We start from the raw sequence: 11776 nt of genomic DNA, 5'->3' as shown, positions 1-11776 counted from the left end.
GTTAGGATCGCTACCTTAAAAGTCAGAGAAAGCCTGCGTTTGCAAATCGTTTCTCCAGTCGCAAGCCTGCTCTCAATGATCTTTGGGGGCGGGCAGCTGCAACTTTGCAAATCGTCTTGCTCGGGGAGGGGGTGATGCTCTGGAGAAAGCTAAGAAAGTTGCAGCTGCCCGCCCCCAAAGATCATTGAGAGCAGGCTTGCGACTGGAGAAACGATTTGCAAATGCAGGCTTTCTCTGACTTTTAAGGCAGCGGTTCTAACAGTTCTAACAGAGAGGGGAGGACTTCACCGACATGTCAGCTTTCTCTAGAGCATCCCCCACCCCCACCCCAGCAAGACGATTTGCAAAAGCTGCTGTCGTAGGCTTTCTCCGTCTCTTCAGGCAGCCGTGCTAACAGAGAGGGGAAGGAACAGAAGGAAAAGGGGTGTGGGAGAGGGACTTCAGTACCCAGAAAGACTTGCGAAAATGATCAAGCGCCCTTCTCGTGAAAGATGTCACTTGTAGCGAGGCTCTAAGAAGAAACTTGATTCTTGTCTAGCAGGTTATTTTTCAGTAAAAGAAATACGCTTTACACTAAGAATTTATTTGTGGCTTTTGATGAAGCTGTGAGCCTTGCAAAACGGGATAATTTAGCCAGGCAAACCCGTTGCCAATCTCCTGCCGGGAGCAGCCGGAGAGTGTGGGCGCTCCCGTCTTCTTGATTTGACCCTTGGCACTTGTGAATAAAGCTTTGGATTGCAGCAGCGGTTTTTTGGCGTGTCCTTAGTGTGTCTTTGCCTTGGAGTTTGGGACCGTTCCCCCTGTCCTTTTGCCTATTATTATCCCCACATCAAAACACCCTGTGAGGTGGGTGGGTCTGAGAGAGCTCTGAGAGAGCTGTGACTGAGCCAAGGTCACCCAGCTGGCTTCCCAGTGGGGAATCAAACCCGGCTCTCCAGACTAGAGTCCCACCAATCTTGATTACTACATCAAACTGGCTCTCAGAGATGGCCTCTAGCAGGCATTGCGTCCGCTTGCAGGCAGAACCGGAGGGAGTGAATGGTGTAAATCTCGGCCCCTGTTTGAGTTTGGAAGCAATGATGGAAATCTGCATCACAAACACCCGAGAGCGGCCCCTCTTGGGAGCCCCACAGGCACACCCAGGTCTGCATGTCAGGTGCATTTCCAAGAGAGGGCGAGACCTCCAAGGGAGCCGGTTCCGCCCTGGCTTGAGCCACCGAAGCCCCAGTTTTATGGCTGTCTTGCAAGCACGGGGTCCCTGCAACGTCCAGCCCAAACTAGCCAGGAACGGGTTTCCTATTGGCAGTATCTGCAGGAAGCACTGAGCTGGATCAGAACCCCAGCCTGAGGGGAGGGGGGGTTAACTTTCCCCTCTCCGCAGTTTCTCCCTCCTGTGAGATGCCCCAGAGGAACGTCCAAGCCTCCTCATTATTAGTCGGCCTTTCTCTCTGAGATTCAAGATGGATTACTTTTATTTTATTATTTGATTTTATTTATTATTATTATTTATTTATTTATTTATTTATTTATTTATTATTTGATTTTATTATCCCGCCCTCCCCACTAGCAGGTTCAGTGTAAATGAACGCAATCAATAGATTGTGACATCTGATAAGCAACGTAATTGAACTGAGCCAGGATTACAGACACTTGAAACAAAGCATGAACTCTTGGACATATATATTAAACAATGCAGAAAATGGGGCTACGTAAGTGTAAAAACAAGGTAGTGAGACAGGATAATACTTACAGCAAACGGTGGAATAGACTGCAATCCTCTTCCAGTTTGATTCCCCGCTCTGCCACGAAAGCTCCCGGGGTGACCTTGGGCTGGTCAAATACTCTTAGCTTAATCTGCCTCACAGGTTCAGAGGAGTTAGCCGTGTTAGTCTGCAGTAGCAAAATAGCAAAGAGTCCAGTAGCACCTTTAAGACTAACCAACTTTATTGTAGCAGAAGCTTTCGAGAACCACAGCTCTCTTCGTTAGATGCATCTGATGAAGAGAGCTGTGGTTCTCTAAAGCTTATGCTACAATCAAATTGGTTAGTCTTAAAGGTGCTACTAGACTCTTTGCTATTGTGCTACCTCGTAAGGTTGTTGTGAGGGTAAAATGGAGAAGAGACGAATGATCTGGGCCCCTTTGGGTCCCCATTTAGAGAAATGTTGGGTGTAAATGAAGTTTTTAAAGATTCCCTTTATAAAAATGCCTTCCTGAACCCTTCTCTTTGACATAGTTTGCAGGGTCCTGCCTGACTAGTGTTGCTAGGCATTGGCTGGCAACCAGCAGGAGACGGAGAGGGTGGAGACCGGAGCCCCCCAAGGCAAAGCCCACCCGGATGATGACCAGGAAGACCAGCGGAGTATGGGCTGGCTTCCTGCCGTGAGGAAACTGCCGGCCCCCTGGGCAACTGGAGCTGCAAGGAGGGGGGGGAGTCCCTCCCCCCACGCTGTGACTCCAGTCTGAGCTGCCACTGCCCCCCCAGCTGCTGCCTGCTCTTTAAAAACCGAGGGAGCGCCATTCATGGGCCCCCTACCCCCCCATCTCGTTGGCCAGTGGACGGAATCTGGTGCAATCCTGGTGTTGTTCCCATTGAGATACTGCCAGGAATCCGGGGCCTGTGTGGCTGCCTCCATGGCGACCGCAAAGATACCTCCATGGTGACCTGATAAATCCATGTTCTTTCTTTTCCTGAGATCCTCAAGGAGGCCGTGGGACAGAGGTTCTTTTCCCCCCAAATGGAGCTAAACCATCCCCCCTCTGGGACCTTCCACTGCCCTCCCCTCCCTCCCTGACTGGTAGAAAATCACTTCCAGAGGCAGATAGCAGTGAGAATCCATCCGGTAATGAACGCCACCCCCCGCCCATGACACATGGGCTCTCCTTGGCTCCTTGAGCCAGGCAGCTTGAATTCTGGGGGGTTTGTGTTCCCTGCTGGAAGTATGAAGGACTCACCCACGTTCTGCTCCTCTGAGGAAGGCGGACTCCCTCTGTTAAAGGAAGCAGAGAGGCTATTTAGCTTTGCTGGGAGGGAATCCCGAGAGGAAGGCTCCGTGCCCGCGGGAGGCCAGCCAGAGGCACACGGCCTTCAGCAAGCAAGGGGACCCGGGGGCCTGCCCTCCCCACTAGAAAGGAGCAGCGAGTTTTGCCAGTTTGCAACCTTCTCGTAGATAAGCACACGCTCCAAGTTTAAGAAGCTGTATAAAACACAACAGAAATTCCAGAGCCCAAAGTTCATTGTTGGCCTCGGGCTGCTTTGACTTTCTGCCTCTTGATCGCCTGAACTTCGCACGTGTTCCCCACACAGGCCATCTGAGGTGGCGGGGCGCACCCTCTCTCCAACAGCCCTCCCCTCTGTGTCTCAAGCCGAACCATTGGAGACTGAGACGGGCAGGGATGCCGAGTGGGCTCAGGGGTGGGCTGGCACGGCAGCCTCGGCCAGCCGGCGAAACCAGGGAACGGTCCCTGGCACTTCCAGCTTGGTCCCAAGAGGCCGCCAGGCCTGAGTGCCAAGCCCCAAGGAGCCTCTCGGTCTCCTGCTGGAAATCATAAGGCGGTGGGCTGCCTGGCCCGCGGGATTGCCCAAAGGGCACCCCGCCCTTGGCTCTGATTTCTCTCCCTGTCCGGGGTGCTGGAAGGAAGAGGACGTGTGGCGCTGGGCTTGAAGCCGCTGGCCGCAAGGGATTCGGGATTGGGCGAGGGCCTGCGTCTCGCTCCTCTAAGGCCTTCGTGCTTTGGTTTCTCTTCTTGTCTTTGGCCTTTGCCTGACTCTCCAGTTATGACTAAGCTTGCTCCAGATTCCTCCTTTGGCCTATGAATAAACTCTTTTCTCTGGGATATGTTGCTGCTGCAGGTCTTCATGCATCCAGCCCAATCTGCTCCATGCTGTTTCCTCAGGGAAGGAAGTAAAAAGATGCTTTGCTTTCAGAAGTTTCTTCTTTCTGGCAGCCGGGTGTTGAACCTCATCAAGTGGGCAACGGCACCGGACTGAAGTACCTGCCGCAAGTGGCAGCCCAAGTTCCCCCTGCTGTCCGGCCATTTCCTCAGCCCCGTTCCCCTACAACCACTGGAGGGCACCCCTTCAGTGATTGTTGTTTTCCATTGCACCAGAAGCTCAGACCAGAACCAACAGGTTGAAATTAAATCAAAAGAGCTTTCAGCTAAACATTAGGAAGAACTTCCTGACAGTGAGAGCGGTCCCTCAGTGGAACAGGCTTCCTCGGGAGGTGGTGGGCTCTCCTTCTTTGGAGGTCTTTAAGCAGAGGCTAGATGGCCATCTGACAGCAGTGCTGATTCTGTGAACCTAGGCAGATCAGGAGAGGGAGGGCAGGAAGGGTTGCATCAGTGCTTGGTTCTCACGGCCCCTTCTTACACGCCCAGGGTAAGGCCGATTGCCACCTTGTGGTTAGGTAGCAATTTTCCCCAGGCCAGTTTGGCCAGGGACCCGGGAGGTGTTTTGCCATCTTCTGGGCATGGAGCGGGGGGGGGGGTCACTGGGGGTGTGGGGGGTTGGACTAGATGACTCTGGTGGTCCCTTCCAAGCCTATGATTCTATGATTCTAAGATCCGTGCATACAATACGGCCTTCCACCACCACCACCACCTCTGGCCCATCAAGGCCAGTCCTGCCCTGTTCTGACTGCCAGGTTCTCAGGCAGAGATCTTTCGTGGCACCCACTACCTGGTCCTTTCAGCTGCCAAGGCCAGGACTGAACTGGGGACATGCTGGGCGCTCTGTCACTGGCCCACCGCCCCTCCCCACACCATCGTGCATGGCCAACAGCCAGAAGTACAGAGGCAATATTGTGTAGTGGTTACAGTGTTGAAGTTGGCCAAGGGAGGCTCAGGTTGAATCTCCACTCCGCCATACATGTCATTGGGAGACTTTGGCGCATCCCTCTTTCTCAGCCCAGCCTACTTCACAGGGTTGCTATGAGGAGGAAAACATCATGCATGCTGCTGTGAGCTCCTTGCAGAAGGGTGGGATAAAAAGGCATCCAATTGAACAAATCAGAGGATCTTAGAGTTAGAAGTTGCCTTAGAGGCCATCTAGACCAACCCCTACCCAATGCAGGAACAGCCTAAAGCATCCCCGACAAGGATTCATCCAGCTGCTCCTTGAAGCCTGTCAATGAGGGGGAACCCGCCACATCCCCAGGCAGCTGATTCCACTGCTGGATTTCTCTGAATGTGAAGAAGTTTTTCTTAACATCCAGCCGGCACCGTCCCTCCGGCAGTTTACACCCGTTGTTTCGAGTCCTCTTCTCTGTTGCCTACAGGAACCGCCCCCCCCTCCTCTAAGCAACAGCCTTTGAAACACTTGAAGAGAGCAATCCTGTCTCCCCTCTGCCTCCTCTTCTCCAAACTGCACGTTCCCGGGTCCCTCAGTCTCTCCTCGCAGGGCTTGGTCTCTGGGCCCCTGAGCATCCCGGTTGCTCTCCTCGGCACCCGTTCCAACTTGTCCACATCCTTTTTGAAGTGAGGCCTCCAGAACTGCACGCAATACTCCAGCTGGGGCCTGACCAACATGGTATATAATGGGATAATGGCACCCAGTGATTTGGGGGTTATCCCTTTGTGGATACAGCCCAAGACTGCATTCGACTTTTTTGCTGCTGCATCACACTGAGTGCTCATATTTATTTATTTATTTATTCAATTTATATACCGCCCATCCCAGGGGCTCTGGGCGGTTCCTCTCCACCAATATCCCAAGATCTTGATCACACACACTGCTGCCCAGAAGTGCATCCCTCATCCCGCATGCATGCTTTGCATTTATGTTACCCAGGTGGAGAACTCGGCACGTATGCTTGTTAAATCGCATCTTATTTCTTGTCTTGGTTCAGGGTGGCCTTTCTTGGCCCTGCAGCCTCCCCAGTCCAAGGGGGGGGGGGGTGACTTCCCAGCAGACTTCTCATTGCAGAACTTAAACTTCTTCTTTGCTACAGATTTACTACCTTAAAAGCAACAAATCCAGAAAGCCCCATCCTGGCTGCTTCCCATAAACCACAAGCAAAACCAACACAGAAGATCTTGCGAAATATTTAAAGCCTTTTAATCTGAAATCATGAAGTTCACCCTTGTGTGACGCGCTGGCCGCAGCGCAGGAGCCAGGCACCCTTTCCACCGCCGTCTCCGCTTCCCGGCTTCTCTGACTCACAGTTTGTACGTCCACTTTTGCTTGGAAGAGGGTTGGGCAGAAGAGCCCCGCAGGCTGCTGTGGGATTTGGGCCCAGCAGACAAATCAGCCCCCAGCAGAGCCTGCAAGATGCGCTGGGCGGAGAAGCTGTGCTGCCCCAGTCGCGAGGCAGGGGGGGGCATATCACAGAGAGATGTGTTGGAATGCGCTCTCCGCGCAGGCCACTCGGCTCTCTCCGCTCTCTTTGCCGGTTCGTCTGTGGCAAGTGCCTGGAGCCGCTGCTGAATTTGGAGCAGTCCCTGGATCTCTTTCGGACTCGAGTTTGCCCAAAGAACATCTGTGTTTTGAATCTGCTGCAGGAGCGCTGGGACCCCCGTGGCCTCCTTCCGGACGTTCCTGGGCGCTGCAGCGTTCTTTCGGAGCACCTTGGCCACCAGCTCCGGGGCATGGCTGAGTGCCTGCCCAGGGCTGCTCCTGCTGGGCCTGTTGGCGATGCTCTCCATAAGGTGCCTTATGATTTGATGGAGCAGGTGCTTCACGGCGGCAGAGACGAGCTGCCCGGCTCCTTCCTTCACGCTGCTTTCTCCCTGGCTCTGATCTTTGCTGCCAGCAGTTACGTTCTGGGCTCCCATTCTCAGAGGCCGAATAATGGGAGAAAGCAGTCGCTCTTTAGCACTCGGCTTCTCACTGTGGTGGCTGGCTGGCTGGCCGCCCATGGAACCTGGCAACAGCTTCTTTGGAAGCCCTTTCTGCATTTCAGCGGAAGGGTCCTGCGGGGCACTGTTGTAATCGCCGCTAGGGAAACCCAAGGCCCGGGGCGGAGGTTTCATGATTTCCCGCACAGCGGCGGGGTTCTTTGCCAGCTCCACCACCAGTTTCATGCCCTCCGGAGAGCTGAGGACACGGCTGATCTCCGGGGCTTCCTGCATCACCTGCTGCACTTGAGGGTTGCTGGTGACCAGCTCCTTCATCAGGTCCGGGCTCGAGAGCTTGCTCTGGATGGAAGGGTTTTCCAGGAGCTGGAGCATCAGGTCGGGATTGGACATCAGCTGGGTCTGGAACTCAGCAAAATTGGCCGTGTGGAGGCCGAGGCTGGCAGTCAGCTCCCGGAGGCCGTCGCGGGCCAAAGCGCTACTCGGAGGGGGCTTCTGAGCCGAGGGGGGCTGGGTCAGAACTGCAGAAGCTTGCCAGGAGCGGCGATCCCGGTGGGACCGGATGACCACGTGGACGGTGGCATCGTTATCCAGGTGGATCCTATGCTGGCCTAGGGACTGGTGGTCTTTTAAGATCCTTCCGGCATGCACCAGCACCACTCGGTCAGGGCAGGAGGCGAAATGCCTGCCCACGTGCTCCTTGAATTCCCTGACGAACATGTCCTGGTGGACGAGGAATTCTTCCTTCTGCCAAGGCGCTTTCACCAGGATGCGGATGACTCGAGGCTCAGCGCTGGCCCCCAGCTCAGCTCCTGGGGTCTTCTGGCTCTCAACCATAACGCGGCCAGCAGGCTTCAATTCTTCCTTCGGCAAACAGCCAAAGGCTCTCTCTGGTGAGAAGCCGGGCCAAGAGCCTTCCTCGCTGCTCAGTGAAAGGTGCTTCTCATTCCAGCCCAAAGGAGCTCTGGCTTCTCCACTCCGTCGCCAGGCAAGCTCTGGATCCCCTCTTCTCCCCACCCCTCCCTGGCCTTCCCCAGAGGCTCCGACCGCCTTCTGAGGCAGAACCAAGGGTCTGTGACCTCACCGCTGAGGTCGTCTGCTGCAGCGGCTCAGAGCTCTGCAGACTCAGCCCCCCCGCAAGCCAGAACCCCCCTCTGCTGCGTGGATTGCCTTTGCCTTTGCAACAGCAAGTCAGCAAAAAGGGGCTCCTTATGTCCAAAGAGAAATAGCCGACACACAACGTAACCCACTGATAAGAGATGCCGTTAGACTTAAACCACGCCATCTTGACTGGGCTGATGCAACAGCCACTCACAATTCGCAGCCTATTCTGAGACAGCGGCGCAGGCCGTGCCGATCTTCCCGTCTCAGAAGGCCATTTCACACATTGCACAGCAACAGACAGATGCGCCACAGCCAGGGAGCCTCAGCCAGCCACTGCTGACCTGTCGCCACTGCATCCTTATAAGCCAGAACATGTGAAGCAGCCCCAATGCGCAATCGTCTTCACATGACTCTCCCCACCAAGACTGACTGAGAGCCAAGCTACAAGTGACGCCTGACACAGGTTGGACACTTGTCAGCTTCCCTCAAGTTTTGATGGGAAATGTAGGCGTCCTGGTTTTACAGCTTGGCTCTCCATTACAACTGCAAGACCAGGATGCCTACATTTCCCATCAAATTTGAGGGAAGCTGACAAGTGTCCAACCTGTGTCAGGCATCACTTGTAGCTTGGCTCTGAGCATCTTCTGTGAATCAAGTAGACGAGCAATCAACTTTGCCTCCACGTAAGCCCCTGGGGAAAACACCGAGCAAATGAAAATGTATTATTCACAGGATAATTAATGAGGACGGACTCTGTGTCTCATTCACACACCACTGTCTGGTGCAGGGGGTGGGGGGCTTGACCCAGTTCTTAACAGAATAAGAATACTTACTGGGTATACATACTGGGTGTACATATACATAGTAGCTAAGAGGATGATGTTGTGGGAGGGGGTACAAATTCAAATGTCATCTTAGTCACAAACTCACTAGAACTGGCTTAGATCAGTTTTTCTCTCTGCCTCAACCCCCTTTCTAGGTTTCCCAACCTCCAGGTGGGGACTGGAGTTTCTCCTGGAATTACAGCTGATCTCCAATTTACAGAGATCAGTTCTGCTGGAGAACATATACGAAAGGTCACCGTGTACAAGTTAAAGGGCTAATGAATCTATTATAGATTTTTATAATCAATCTTAAATAAATGTTATTTAAAATGTCCGCTAGGATATGTAAGACGAAATCCTTAGTGTTTGTGTGCATATTAGATATCTGAAGAAGTGAGCTGTAGCTCACAAAAGCTCCTACCCTCCCACTAATTTTGTTAGTCTTATAGCTGCTACTGCTGCTCTTTTCCACTGTTCATGTGCAGTTATATTTAATTCAAAGGTAAACTACATGTCATTCTTGACTTCAGGTGATTTTCTTTTTTTCTTTTTCTTTTTTTTATAAATTTTATTTTTAATTACTAACATCAAAAACTACCCAAAAAAAAGGGAAAAGGGGAACAGGGGGAGAGGGAAAAAACAACATATAAAAAACACACACTACATCTACAAGTATTGCATTCCCTTCATAATACAATTATTTAAAGTTAAACTTTCTAATATGCTATTAGATTGGTAGATCTTATAAATTACGAACTACAGTCAGGATCAGGTCTTCTCCCCCCCCCCGCCCCCGCATCTCGGTCGCAGCTCTCTCTGAACAGCTACAATAGCTGCGCTCCCTCCCTCCTCCCCACTCCCCCCTTCAGATTCTAAATCTTCTTCTTGCCGGAACTCTTGATGATTAAACACAAAGTCCCTCAGCTGTACTTCCGATATTATCTTGTAGGCTTGGTCTTTATATCTGAACCAGATACCTTCCGGAAGTAACCATTTGTATTTTATTTCACGCTTCCTCAGAAGAGCTGCAAACCTTTTATATTTGAATCTTCTTTTCCGGACTAAAAATGGAACATCCTTCAATATCTTAACCTTGTTACCCAGAAAGTCCAAGTCCACATTGTACGAATTATATAAGATGGTGTCCCGAGTCTTCTTAGACGAAAATTCAATAATAATCTCGCGAGGCAGCTGATGCTTCATTGCATATTTTGAAGATGTCCAATGGACTTCCAGAATATCGCTTTTTAACTCTTCTTTAGTTGCCTTTGCGGATGACGCCAAAAGTTCCAACACCAAATCCTTTAAGTTTTCACTTTCCTCCTCCTTCACATTCTGAAGACGCAATACCGTCTGAGCACGATCCACTTGTAATCCTATCAATTGATTCTCCAAAAGCTGTACTTCTTTGTTTGTTACTTTCATGAGTACTGCATTTTCCCGAGCAGATTGCTCTTCCCCGGACGCTGCATCTTTAATGGTTTTCACTTCGTTCTCAACTGCGCCAACCCTCTGTCCGATTTCATTTAGCTTATCAACAAAGGGCTTCATAGCCCTTTAACCACCTCTTCAAGGGTTTCTCCCTTCCCCTGTAGCAAAACCGATTTGCTCACAGCAGGGCTCTGCTTTTTCGTCGCCATCTTGGGGGGGGGGAGTCCACCAACTAAGTTCCGAAACTCAGTGAAGGGGAAGATATCCGGACCTTCTTAAGCTTCAACTCCCACCAATCCTTCGCATACGCTTGGAATAACAGAAGGGATCCGCTTACTTACAGGCTTTTCACCTTAAATCTGCTTGTTGCCGTTCTCCGTGGCCCGGCAGCACGCGATGTGCTGCGCAAGTCTGCCGGCCTCCGTAGGAGCAAACGGGCCATTTACCCCCTGCATCGACTTCAGGGGGCTCTTCCCGCAGCGCTCCGGACTCTGACCCCCTCACTGGGAGTCCTGGGGGTTAACCCTCGCGGGTCAACCACCCGGTCAGGCTGCTCGGGCGCTTCCTCCCAGACCTGCGGAGAGGAGCGTCCGACATGGCCGGGAAAACGAAACCGAATCTGACTTCAGGTGATTTTCTGATGTGTAATTTACCGTAGTTTACAGTGATCTTTTGTATATGTTTCAGCTCACACCATGGTCCGTTGTGTTGTGTAGACTCCTCTGGAGAACATGGGTGGTTTGGAGGGGGAACTCTGTGGCATTCTGCCCCCCCCTCCACCCACCCCATATCTCCAGGAATTTCCCAACCCGCAGGTGGCGGCCACCCTACTCCAGTGGCAATACTGGGGTAATCATACAGGCCTGCCTTTTGTGGCAGGTATGAGAAAATCTAGAAGAAGGTGGAGTCAGAACTGGAGGAAGGAAAATTAACAGTTTGAGACACCTCATTATGGGCAGAAAATAGAGAAGACTTGAAATGTCTACTGATGAAGGTTAAAGGAGAAAATGTTAGAAGACGAAGCCACATGCGATCCCTTTCCTCCGTTTCAGAGGGGGACAAACCAGAAAGTTAGAAAGATGGAGAGGTCAGGACATCTGTTTACTCTTTACGGCCCTGAACTATTCTTTGATATGTGGATTACATTTTTTTAAAATCCTTACAGAAAAATGGTGTGTTCTGTTATCACCCCCTCTCTATTTCGCCCTTTGAGAGAGCAGGGGTGGACCAATGCCCAGTCTTCTTGGATAACTCATGTGCTCTGGACCCTTTCTGGTCTGTTGCAGGCCAAGCTCTGAGACACAGATGGCTCTGGTGGCTTTAGCTGATGATCTTGTCCGGATGGAGATGAAGTCCCTCTTTCTTGTTCCTACTGGATTTATCTGCTGCCTTTGATAAAGCTGACAGAACTGTGTTGTTGAAACATTTGGAGGCAGAAGTAGGAACCAGGGGCTGTGCTTTGGATTGGATTAAATCCTTCCTTATTGACCGGACTCCAAGGGTTGCCATTGGAGACCAGTTATCATGGTGTGGGATTTGTCTTGTGGGCTTCTGGGAAAGCCCTTAGGAGAAATCATTTGTAGTTTGGGGATTGGCTTTGTATCGCTCTATCCTGGTCTCCTGG

At 51.8% G+C, this 11776-nt stretch overlaps 1 protein-coding gene across 1 annotated transcript; it reads right to left on the bottom strand.

The window, feature by feature from the left end:
- Nucleotides 1–6157: 6157 nt before the first annotated feature.
- On the bottom strand, nt 6158–7630 carry LOC129326408 (ubiquilin-1-like). The gene has a single exon (XM_054974566.1). The coding sequence runs from the start codon at nt 7628–7630 to the stop codon at nt 6158–6160; it is 1473 nt and encodes a 490-aa protein (XP_054830541.1).
- Between the last annotated feature and the right edge of the window lie 4146 nt (nt 7631–11776).

This window comes from Eublepharis macularius, chromosome 3, assembly GCF_028583425.1.
Source record: "Eublepharis macularius isolate TG4126 chromosome 3, MPM_Emac_v1.0, whole genome shotgun sequence".
Taxonomy (NCBI): domain Eukaryota; kingdom Metazoa; phylum Chordata; class Lepidosauria; order Squamata; family Eublepharidae; genus Eublepharis; species Eublepharis macularius.
The sequence above is the reverse complement of the archived record's forward strand: the minus strand, read 5'-3'. Positions and strand labels throughout refer to the sequence as shown.